Consider the following 12,555-nt stretch of genomic DNA (forward strand, 5'->3'; position numbering starts at 1 on the left):
TACAGCTAAAATAGTGAAAGGGGAGATTATTCATGAATTTTATTGTCTTTATATAATTTCTAATCCTTTGATTTATACACGGTATACTCTTTATCATGCAAAACTCTTTTGACTTCATGGCGATCATAATATATTTAAACTAATGAAATTTCTTCATCCTTTTCCTAGCCTAAAATCTTTTGTGAATGTTTCTAAAATTGTGTTTGGTTTTTTTTTTTTAGAGATTATTTTAGTATTAAAACACGTTATAGCTTTAGAAAATAAAAACGAAAATGTGGAAAAAACTTTCGACTATTTTCTATTCTGTTAAAAAAAATCATACTCACAATCGTTTTCGATATAGTTTTCAAGAACTACTAACCAAACACGATTATTATATTTTAAATATATACAACATTATCTAACCTGTATAAAGAGCTCACTTTCGCACATAAATTTAACTAGTGTATGTGTATATATATATATATATATATGTGTGTATTATATTATATTTTTATGCTGTGAGTTCCTATTAAAAATATCTCTTTCTCCAAAAATCCAATACACATAAAAATTATAAACTCAATCTTTAATGGCCTTGATAATGACATTAACATACAATATTTTCAAGGCATAAAAATTCGTATAGTGTATAAATAAAAAATTATTTTAAATAAATATTATTACAAAACTCTGGCTCCATCACTAGTTATTAGGCACATTTAATTGCTTTACTGCTATCAACCATATAGTACATATGCCCCTCCAACAAAAACGACGACGACAACAACAATAATAATAATAATAATAATAATAATAATAAAGTACATTGGCGCATGGTCACTGAAAGGACTGTAACAAACTATTATATATATATATATATGTGTATATACATATTTTATTTGTTAAAATTGCAAGTATCCGCAAATGGTCATATTATAATAATCTGTGTACCTAATAGTGTTTTAAAAAAACATCATTAATTATGCTAAGCTTTACTTGTGAGATATATTTACGTTTTCTACCATCAAGTAGTACTGTTCTCATTTTTGCCTGGCAAGGTAACGCCGACATGAACAGACAACTAATTATATTTGGAGTATGAAACTAGTAGTAATTTCGTGTTGACATTTATATATGGAATCTTATCAAGACGCTTCTTTATTTAATTTATTGTTGAGAATAGGCTCATACTAGAAGTTAAATGCAAAATATTTGATGAATATTTGACTGCAAAAACTTTCCAAATAAATTACTGATAGCGTAATTATGGAAACATTTCAGAACTAATTTGCAAATGTGCCACTATATATATATATATATATATATATATCAGTCATCAGATAAACGTTGAGCATATAACTTACTACTATCAATATCATTTTTTTTTTCAGTCTCTTGAACATATAAAATAACACTTATCGATCAGATGGTGGATTCTGAGTGGTTAATAACTCTCGTCAATAATGAAGCCTGAGCAAAATGTAACTTTTCAAACGATTAACCTTATTAAACAGAAGTATGCTTTAAAAATATTATATATATATATATATATTGTAGAAGCTAAACCTCTAGGTATGCGAACAATGGCATGCTTTACGGGTTCATAATACACACGTAAGCCTGGCTTCGTCATTTTCTTAAGTAAATTGTAATCCAAATCTAAAAGCATACACAATAATGTAGACTCAAATGACCATACAATACAAAAATGTTTTATTCATATGAGGAGATTAAATGTGGATCGGATCCCAACAGTGGAATACCGAAAAGGCGTACCAACAATCAAGGACACATATGACTCTTTTAATATATAATATCTTTATGATTTATGGAAAGCTTAGATTGATCGAGACTGAGATATGTAAATTATAAAGGTCTCATCAATATCACAAAGAAACAACTCTCACAGATAGGACATACAAACTAAACCGAAAGGTAGAGAAAAAAACCTTCGTTATTATGGAACTAACACTACAATAAAATAAAAAAACGATTTGTTTACTTTTTTTTTATACAATGTTTTATATGTTTATTTAGAAAGCATACCATCGGTTTTTAATCTCATCAAAAGTATACATTTAAATTACATTTAATACATAAATTTATACTTTTTTCTTTGTCAAAACTTAATTTTGACTTGTAAAATGACCAAATTATCTTTAAGCACAATTTTGTATATTAAATTATTATTTTTGTGGTAACTTGCTCCCCATTTTTTAAAGATCATGAGGTAAAATTGTAAAAAATCAATAGTTCATAGGGTATTTATAAAAAAAAAAACATTTATTCAGGATGGTTCAAAACATCCACTTTTTATGGATGAAATGAACTCTTTTTAAAATTCGAGCAACATACTCAAACATAGTACAAAGCATAAGAGCATTTATGAAATTAGTCCTAACTTAGTTTCCATAACTTGTGTTGGGAGAAAAAGAAACGCAAGACACGGTAACTGATTTCTTCCCCAAAAGCTTTTGAGTTTAATATTGCGAAATGTTCTTTATGTGATGGCAGGAATTATCAGTTGGCTGATGATAGAACAAGAAGCTATCATCGACAAACAACAACTGGGACATCCATGGGGTTTCTCTAGCATTTGAGGGCGAGGACTATGTTTTCATTTGCCCGGTTATAGTAACACATAATTCGCATAATTCATTTAAAAATATTTGTGGTAAATAACATTCAAATTATATATCGTAAATATATCTACAGTAAATAATACATTTATAAAATAAAATGAATCATCAAATGTAAATGTGTTATTTTTCATAAATATTTTAAATATACAATTCATTCTAATTAATATTTTAAACATATATTTATTAAATAAGATCATTATTACTAGTGTCTCGTGAACCTTAGGTTCATCATTAGTTTACTTACTGACTTTTAAAAACTCTCACTTTGCTCACTAAATTTTAAATTGTTCACACTTAACCCCTTATATTGTAATTTTTATTGAAAATAAATAGAACAAAAGGGAGTAATGCAGTTACATGTTCTTTTTATTTAATTTCTATAAAAAATAAACAGATAACAACCGTATGACCACACTTAACTTTCTCTTTTTTCCTTTGTTTTTAACATAAATTCTTATAAAAGGGCTTAAATAGGACAAATTGAAAATTTGATATGTAAAGTGAGGGTTTTCAAAATTTAGGGAGTAAAGTCCAAAGTTTAGGGGCAACTCTAAGATTAATCCTTATAAATTATAAATATTTTCAGGAAAAAAATGTAATTGCGTAGAGAAAATTGTTGAACTTACCCTTAGAGTATATGAGTCTGGATTTTTACCCCTTACTTTTGATTAATACTCTTTTGACTAATATAATTATTTAACTAAAAGCATATTAATTAAGAGTAAGGGGTAATATTCAAAGAGAAAATTGGTGAACTCACCCTTTGAATGCATTGTTCTAAGATTTTTAACTTTTACTTATTAATACACTTTTGACTAATATAACTCTTTGACTAAAGGGTATTAATCAAGTGTAAAAGATTAAAATCTAAGAATCATGCATTGTAAAAGGTATTTATCTCATTTTCTTAAATTCAGACATATACACTCATTAGTATTTGTCTCCTTTCTCATTTGCATATATGGATACAACATGAAAGGGGGACTTTATAGGAACACTACAAGTTTTAGGGTTGGATTGACATATGTCAGGGGACAAACTATTGTAGAGAATACCACAACCATATCATCACACTATATTTAAAATACCAAGTATACCCTTAGATACTGATCAATATTCAGCCACAATACCAGTATCCAAACAAGATACCCACCGATACCCGTCGGACAACTGCCTGTGTTGGTCTGGACAATTGTCGGTAACCGGTGACCGCTGTGATACCGGGCGGTTACCGATCGGTAATCACTGATATCGACCTAGATACTAGTATATGTTAATGATATCAATGGGTATCCAAGACGATACCAGCTAAACACTGCCAATACTGATGGTACCACGACTATTCTTGTTGCTGAAATCAAGCAATAAGATCAAAAAAGGAATAAAGAAAAAAAAAAGAGATCTCTAATCTCAATGTCACAGTGATGCATATCAAACTGGCAAGGCGCGTATCAAATCTTAGATGGTATCCTGACTAGTGACCAACGGTATCTCAGCTGGTAACTGCCATGATTGGCGGCAACATAGCCATTACTGCTATCAGAATACCTAAAAGTTTAAAAAATCACAAAAAGAAACACACAAAAAATCCAGTCATACCTCAAGTAGAGGAATCAACAAAAGAAAGGAAAAAAAATGACAGTTTCCTTTGCTAGAGATCCGGCAAGAGTTGAGATCTTGCTAGCGAGATCTTGGTGCCGCAAGCAGAAGGAAAGATCTCCTTAGAAACAACAAAGAAGATCTTCTGTATTACAGATAAGATTGAGCCAAATGTTTCGACGATTGCGCGAGAATACACATTTTCGTCATCGTGATTGTAATTCATTAAAGAAGAATCATCATTGTTCATCAGATCTATTGCGTCGAAGGATTATTGTTGTTTGCCGTAGCAATTTGGTTTGTTGGATCTTCGATCATGACACAAGGATCTCCTCCATGAGTCAAGGACAATGGTTTGGATACGATTGTAGACATCTTTGGCTAACATGGTGGCTACCAATCATGTTTGTCGAGCTTCATCATGGTGGTCACTAGATTTGTTAGATACATGAGTAGGTGAGGAAGTCAGAAATCCACATAGAAGCAGTGTGGAGATACGTAGAGCTTGGCGTCAAGCTCTGACTAGAAAGCTTAGTGGTGGTGGCGACCTATCAATGTGGGGAAGAAAGCGAGGCACGAAAGAAAGAAGAAAGAGGAGAAAAGGAAAAAGGAAAAACCCTACTCAGAAGATAGGCTATGGATGTTTTATGCATCATTCATTTCGTTGATTCAAGTTTTTAATTTGAGCTGAGATGTGATTTTATGTGAGAACTTTTTACTGTAGTCGAAAAAGTTGTTGGAGAAATTTGAGTGTAGAGGGTAAAAAGAAAATAAAAACAAGATAAGGTTTGAGGCGTATAGGAATACTTTCCTTTAAGGTTTTATTTGTTCTCACTTCTCAAAGTTTACTAATGAGTTTTAATGGCAAATTACCTCCAAGATACAACAAACCCTTGAACACAATATCTAGCAATAATATTGAGTTTCAGAACATGAATAAAGTCTATAAATTTTTTGGAGAATTAATAAAGACAGAGGTGTCATTTCATGAATGAATGCATCATCTTTAAACATTACAACCATTCACATAAAGGTACCTTTCAATGTAAATGTATCTTTTCATGGATTAATACACCTATTACAATAGTTATATCTATTGCTAATTGGTGTTAAGATATGTATGAAAACATATCACCAATGGATGTAATGGTTCGAACGTTTTAGATCACATAAACTCATGAAAACATTATTTTCTGCATAATTTCCGTTGCAGCGGATGTTTTCCCGCTGCAGCCGTAAACAAACCCGAGGCATGCAAACATTTCGGCTGCAGCCGGTTTGGCCAAATCAAAGTAATTTTTTCCATTGTAGCGTTTTGAAGTCCTTTTAACACGAGTTTTCATGTTTTAATACTCAAACAACTTGTGATCTTGATCAAGACATATTACAATCTCTCTAACAATCCCCCACTAGATTGTAATATTTCTCCAGAATTAACAGCGATAAACACACACATACATGAAGGTATCTTTCGATTTTAACCTCCAATTAGTGACTATACTTCAAAGTATTCACAAGACAACAGTGTGCTTTGCATTAAACTTTGTCTCTTGAGCAAATACCAGAATGTATTATCCCAGACTTAAAATATATTCCAATCGTTTAGCACTATTCCGACCTTGTGCTCTATCTTGGATTCATGAACATTTACAAGACTAAACCACGGTCTTGTTAGGAACGACACCATTCCTTATGTTCATTTAGGTGAATTTTCGAATTATATCTCTAGCTACTATGAAACTCGAACTCCATTAAGAGTATAAACTCAACCTCAACCACGTAGCTATACTACACTGACATCTTGGAAGGGACTAATTAAATTTCAGTGTTAATCCAGTCACATAACAATGACTTGTTCTTACTCATTTAACTATGGAATATCGGTACAATGTTGGTTTCCGAATCGAATTCGGATGCGGAAGCGTGGGGATAGCGGATCAAGTATAACAAAAATTTTTATAAAACCTTTGAGATACTCTATAGATTATATTAATTTATGCATGAATCAATTAATCACATTAATTCATTTATTAAGAACTCAATTACGAATAATACCTGGCGGCCGATTAGGATGATAACTTGAGTTCTTTGACCTCGAACAATCCTTGCTCCAAAGCCTTGTGTTTAGAAAACCAATGTCTTCCACGTCAATTCCTAGAATCCACGAAGACGTGTGTGTGGGCACACCTAGGACAAAACAGGTTAGAATAAACACTCAAATTTCCACTAACACCAACGCATGCGTGATGTAAAATTTATGGAGAAAAATATTTTTCCTCTCACTCTATGGAGAATTTCAGCCACCTTTTAAAAATTAGGTCAAAAATTGTGTCTCACAATTTTCTATCATTCTCTTATTTATAGAGTAGAAGTCAAACTTCTAAAAGGAATCCAATCTTTATCTCCAAGATAAAGCTTGTTAATGATGTCCTATTTGAATTTGGAACAAAATCTCCTCTTATACTTTATCCATTATGGCCGGCCATTCATTGGGGATTTTATCCCTATGTAGGCGCCAATATCAGATAGGGAAGGAAGAGAAAATCATCATTTATCATGCAGTCTAATTTTGATTCAAATTCAAATTCAAATTTAAGTACATGCAAAGCGCTCAGAAATTCGTAAAAACTGTCAAAAAGAATTTTGGTTATCCGGAGAAGCTGTTGTGCCCTTGCAAAAAATGTCGAAACTTAAGTCATCAAAGTGGTAACATTGTTTATGAACACTTGGTAATCAATGGTAATGATCCAACATACACTACTTGGTTTCATCATGGGGAAGAAGTAAACACAAATGATAAGTTGGAAAACGTTGACATGAATGACATATATGAGTTATATAAGGCTGCCTATGCCGATGAGAATGATTATATAGAACAATCGCAAGAACATAGGTTAGAGGAGTTAAATGAAAAAATGAATGATTGGTTAGAACCATTATATCCTGATTGTTCAAAATACAACAAGTTGTCTGCCGTTATTGCCTTATTCAAACATAAGACCATGAATGGATGGTCTGATTGTAGTTTTGACGGATTGCTAGAGTTATTGCATGACATGTTACCCGAACCTGATGTGTTGATAAGGTCGACGTATAAAGTACAAAAGTTTATGAGAGAATTTCATCTAGGGTATGAAAAGATTCATGCTTGCCGTAACGATTGTTGTTTGTTTAGAAAGGATAAGGCAGATCTTGATAAATGTCTAAAGTGTCATGCTTCAAGCTGGAAGGTTGAAAAACATACCAAAAAAGCTAAAGTTGGTGTTTCTGCTAAAGTCTTGAGATATCTTCCAATAATTCCTAGGTTCAAGGCTATGTTCAAGAGTGAAAAGATGGCTCAAGATTTAAGGTGGCATTCCAATAATACAAGGGATGATAGAAAGATGCAGCACCCGGTTGACTCTCCAGCATGGCAACTAATGAATGAGAAGTGGCCTACGTTTGCAAATGAACCACGCAATCTTAGACTTGGATTGTCCACAGATGGATTCAATCCATTTGGTAATTTAAGCTCAACTTATAGCTGTTGGCCAGTGATGCTTGTGATATACAACTTGCCACCATTTTTGTGCATGAAAAAGGAAAACATCATGCTAACGTTGTTAATCCCAGGGTCTAAACAACTTGACAATGATATTGACATTTACCTACAACCTCTCATAGAAGATTTGCAAGAGTTGTGGAACAATGGAGTCAATGTTTTTGATTCACTTGACAAAGAGGTTTTCAATTTAAGGGCAATTTTAATGTGGACAATAAATGATTTTCCAGCCTATGAAAATCTTAGTGGTTGCTATACAAAAGGTAGATTAGCGTGTCCTTTATGTGTTCATAATACTCGAGCAATGTGGTTGCCCTTTAGTAGGAAGTTTGTATTCATGGGTCGTAGGAGATTTCTTTCACCAAGTCATCCATTCCGAACGAAAAAGTATTGGTTCGATGGAAAGGTAGAAAAATGAAGTAAACCAAGAATAATGACCGGTAGAAGAATGTATGAACAACTTAAAGACTTTGTGAATGATTGGGGGAAAGTTAATATGGATATTTTTGAGAATGAAGTTATGAAAGGGCATGGGAGAGGAGGTAAAAAAGTTGTTAAGAAAGTCCGTCATAAACGCAAGAGAGTAGAGGTGAGGGATGTGGATATTTTGGAGTGTAGAGGGTGAAAAGAAAACAGAAACAAGATAAGGTTTGAGTCGTATAAAAATAATTTCCTTTAAGGTTTTATTTGCCCTCACTTCTCAAAGTTTGCTAATGAGTTTTAATGACAAATTACCCCCAACATACAACAAACCCCTGAACACAATATCTAGCAATAATATTGAGTTCGAGAACATGAATAAAGTCTGTAAATTTTCTGGAGATTTAATAAAGACAGAGGTGTCATTTCATAAATGAATGCATCCTCTTTAAACATTAAACCATTCACATAAAAGTACCTTTCAATGTAAATGTATTTTTTCATGGATTAATACACCTATTACAATAGTTATATCTATTGCTAATTGGTGTTAAGATATGTATAAAAACATATCACTAATGGATGTAATGATTCGAAACGTTTTAGATCACATAAACTCATGAAAACATTATTTTCTGCATAATTTCCGCTGCAGCGGATGTTTTCCCGCTGCAGCCGCAAACAAACCCGAGGCATGCAAACATTTTGACTGCAGCCAAAATATTTCGGCGGCAACCGGTTTGGCCGAATTAAAGCAATTTTTTCCGTTGTAGCGTTTTGAAGTCCCTTTATCATGAATTTTCATGTTTTAATACTCAAACAACTTGTGATCTTGATCAAGACATATTACAATCTCTCTAACAAAAGTTAGATGTGACTTTTTATGAGAACTTTTAACTATAATAAAATTAAAATTAAAAACTCAAATCGATAAAATTAACTAGAACTTAATCTTTATAATTTAAATTATGCTCTGCTAGTTTGCCCGATGGCAAAAAAAAAAAAAGTGAGATTTTTTGTGCTTATTATAGAAGTCGATCCACCCAAATGAAAGGCCCATAATCTGAAAAGTTGGGCCGACCAGCCGTGGAAAGATGCAGGGATTGTTCTTTTGTCTAAAAAATTTAAAAAAATATAACTCGAATTTTAATTTTATTTAAGTTTAATTTTTTTAAGTTTTAATTTTATTTAATTTTACTCAATTTTATTTAATTTATAATTTTAACTCAAATTATAACTCAAATTTAACTCAAAAATTACACTCAAATTACCCGCACTTCCACGAGAATACCAAAAATAAACGACCGTGAACCAAGTAGACAACTCACCCGAGACATGCGCTTCAATACCAATCCCTGACACACCGGGATCATTTTCAAAAGCTCCTCTTTCTCTCTCCTTCCCACTTATTTAAACAATTAATATAGAGCTCAGATCCACTGTTGCAATCACAACATGTTCGACCACCTAACCAATAAAACACGACCACGTCACTAAAAGATTCTTGTATACATGACGTGGCGAATCTTTATTGGACAGTCCACGGGAAAACGGTAATGCTAAAAAGTCTAGAATTTTCAATATTCTATAGAAAAATATCTATTCTTCAATAAAAAAAGAAGAAAACGAAAAGAAAAATCTGATACTCATTAATCAAAGCTTAGCTTTCACAGCAGAAAATCATCAAACACTTGCGACGGAGACAGTAGTGGAGAGAGAGAGAGAGAGAGAGAGAGATCTGAAAGGCTTCTCTCTACTTTTGTCCTCCACTGATTTCTAGAGAGAAAAAAAAACTGAGTTCTGGAAAGAGAAACAAAGCGGAAATGGCGAACGGTGGAGGTGGCGGTTATGGCGATGCTAGCCAGAAGATAGACTACGTCTTCAAGGTCGTGTTGATAGGAGACTCGGCGGTCGGAAAATCTCAGATTCTGGCGAGGTTCGCGAGGAACGAGTTCAGTTTAGACTCGAAAGCCACAATCGGCGTCGAGTTCCAGACGAGGACTCTCGTCATCCAGCACAAGAGCGTCAAGGCTCAGATCTGGGACACTGCTGGCCAAGAGAGGTAATCTCGATCTCTTCGGTGCTTGTTGCTTAATTTTTTTGTTTGGTGATTGTTTTTGTTAAATCGTTTTCGGAATTTCGGTTTTTGCTACTTTTGGGATTGGATCTTTTTGGTTGTTTTGGTTGTTATAGGCTTTTTTGATGCTTCACTGTTATTGCAGTAAACGTACTTCGTCGTTTTGCCTAAAATGGAAATGTTGGATTAGATAATTGAACGACATTTTAGCGCTCGAAATGTTGCGGTTTCTCCTATGATTAGTGCAAAAATTGTGTGGTAATGTGGTTTTTCTAGTTGCGACGCTGTCTGGACATAGTGCCGATAATCCAGTGTTGTTAAAATCGCTTTTTTTTCCTTTTTCCTTTTAGTCGTTTGTTTGGTTATGATTCTTTCTGGATGATTTACACTGTATGAAACAGCATCCTGAATAATTAGTCTTTTTCCTACTTTAACTCTGTTCCTAATTTCTAGCATTGTTGGGATATGTATCAACAGTGAGTGCGTTGGGCTTATATCAAATGGAGGAATACCAATTTTGTAAAGGTGGTATTCAATTATACCATTTCTATAGAAAATTTAAGCCTGGTTTACATGTGAAAGTGTTACCAGTTAATTACTAGTCTTTAAAAGTGGTGCCCAGCCAAAATAACAAAGGAACTAATTAGAATTTTTTTACTAGAGGGTTAAAAATAATATAAATACAAGGTTTGCGTTTGATCCAGATGTTGATGCCAACCATGATCGTAGATGTATATATTAATGTCCATTTTTTGTGTCCATATGTGTTGACACTTGTGATGGATGAAGACATGCTACATTTATAATTGTGATTTAGTCATCTTCATCTTTTTAATCGAGATTATAAATGCCCTTGCCTCGACAGATTTTAATTATCTGAGAATTTTGTTCTGTTCACTGTTCACTTGTTCTAGTATTCCTCAGGATTTTATTGTAGAAAGAGTGTTGGATCTTGATTTCATGAGATTATGGTAAATTTTTCAATATGACTTTGGTCTCTATTTAGATCAGATTAATTGGACTTGAATGAGTAATTTCAGTTTTTAATGATAAGAAGTATAAAAACCTTACTCGCTGTTAGATCTTCTTTTAGAACTTTAAGATATAATAGTATGCTTCTAACCAGTAACATGTTTTGTAAAGACGTTGAGATGTTATTGAGAAAGTTGGGTCTATGAAACGTGCATGTCATGAAGATAATTGACTGTGGAGACTCTTCTCACCTGTCCTTTTTGTTTGGTCAAGTTTGCCATCTTGATGCATTTTTGGGGAATTCCCTTTTGCCACTATTTCGTGTTCTCAGAAAGTTAAAAGTTTCCATCTCAAAGTATTGCCAACTTAAAGAATGTTCCGTTTTCTGCCAACAGTGTTAGGTATGATTACCATTCTAACTCTCTTGATTTTGATGTTTGAGCAGATACAGAGCAGTGACAAGTGCATACTACAGGGGTGCTGTTGGCGCAATGCTGGTTTACGACATAACCAAACGCCAGACCTTTGATCACATTCCGCGTTGGCTTGAAGAGCTACGTAACCATGCGGACAAGAACATAGTCATCATTCTGATTGGAAACAAAACTGATCTGGAGGACCAGCGTGCAGTTCCTACCGAAGACGCCAAAGAATTTGCACAGAAAGAGGAACTTTTCTTCTTGGAGACTTCAGCACTGCAATCAACTAACGTCGAGAATGCCTTCTTGACCGTGCTGACCGAGATCTTTAACATTGTGAACAAGAAGAACCTAGCTGCTGATGAAAACCAAGGAAATGGTAATCCTGCATCGCTTTCTGGCAAGAAGATCCTTGTCCCAGGTCCTGCGCAGGTTATCCCGGAGAAGAAAATGTGCTGTAAATCATCGTGATTGAGTCTCATTTAAGTAGGGGGTTTCTCCTCAATATAGGGTTTCATCTTTGCATTCTTAGTAGCAATTTTTTCGAAGGGTGGTGCATTTTTACTTTGTATATCTTTACGTTTGGTTTAGCTTTAGTTTGCGTTGGCAGCTGAACCAGTAGCACGTTATGTGATATGGGGAGGAAAAAGAAAAAAAAAACTAAAGATGAAGCTGAGATGCGGATTTTGCATGTCAGTAGTCTGTTGTGAATTCTACATTTTTTTTCCTATTTGGTTTCTCATTATAATAAATTTCGTTGAGTGATTTCACAAAATGTTAAAAGATGTACATCCTTCTTTCTGTGATAAAACAAGTATGGGATGGTACCCGTTCCATATGATCAACTGAACGTGAAATGACTAATCCTTTTTTTTTTTTAAAGGGTACTATACATGCACCAAT

General features: G+C 33.5%; 2 protein-coding genes across 2 annotated transcripts; both read left to right on the forward strand.

Annotated features, from left to right (window-relative positions):
* Positions 1–6,823: 6,823 nt before the first annotated feature.
* LOC112093525 lies at positions 6,824–8,182 on the forward strand. The gene has a single exon (XM_024172182.1). It carries the CDS (start codon positions 6,824–6,826, stop codon positions 8,180–8,182), a length of 1,359 nt encoding a protein of 452 aa, XP_024027950.1.
* Positions 8,183–9,811: 1,629 nt separating this feature from the next.
* Positions 9,812–12,363, forward strand: LOC21402704 (ras-related protein Rab11D). Its single transcript, XM_010107969.2, has 2 exons — positions 9,812–10,246; positions 11,679–12,363. The coding sequence occupies exons 1-2, from the start codon at positions 10,008–10,010 to the stop codon at positions 12,121–12,123; spliced, it is 684 nt and encodes a 227-aa protein (XP_010106271.1). The 5' UTR covers positions 9,812–10,007; the 3' UTR covers positions 12,124–12,363.
* Positions 12,364–12,555: the final 192 nt, after the last annotated feature.

The sequence above is a fragment of the Morus notabilis genome, unplaced genomic scaffold (assembly GCF_000414095.1).
Source record: "Morus notabilis unplaced genomic scaffold, ASM41409v2 Scaffold62, whole genome shotgun sequence".
Lineage (NCBI taxonomy): Eukaryota > Viridiplantae > Streptophyta > Magnoliopsida > Rosales > Moraceae > Morus > Morus notabilis.

Coding starts and splice junctions, on each gene's coding strand:
- LOC112093525 (XM_024172182.1), top strand. CDS start 6,824: ATGCAAAGCGCTCAGAAATTCGTAAAAACTGTCAAAAAGAATTTTGGT.
- LOC21402704 (XM_010107969.2), top strand. CDS start 10,008: ATGGCGAACGGTGGAGGTGGCGGTTATGGCGATGCTAGCCAGAAGATA. Junction 10,247..11,678: donor GACACTGCTGGCCAAGAGAG/GTAATCTCGATC, acceptor ATGTTTGAGCAG/ATACAGAGCAGTGACAAGTG.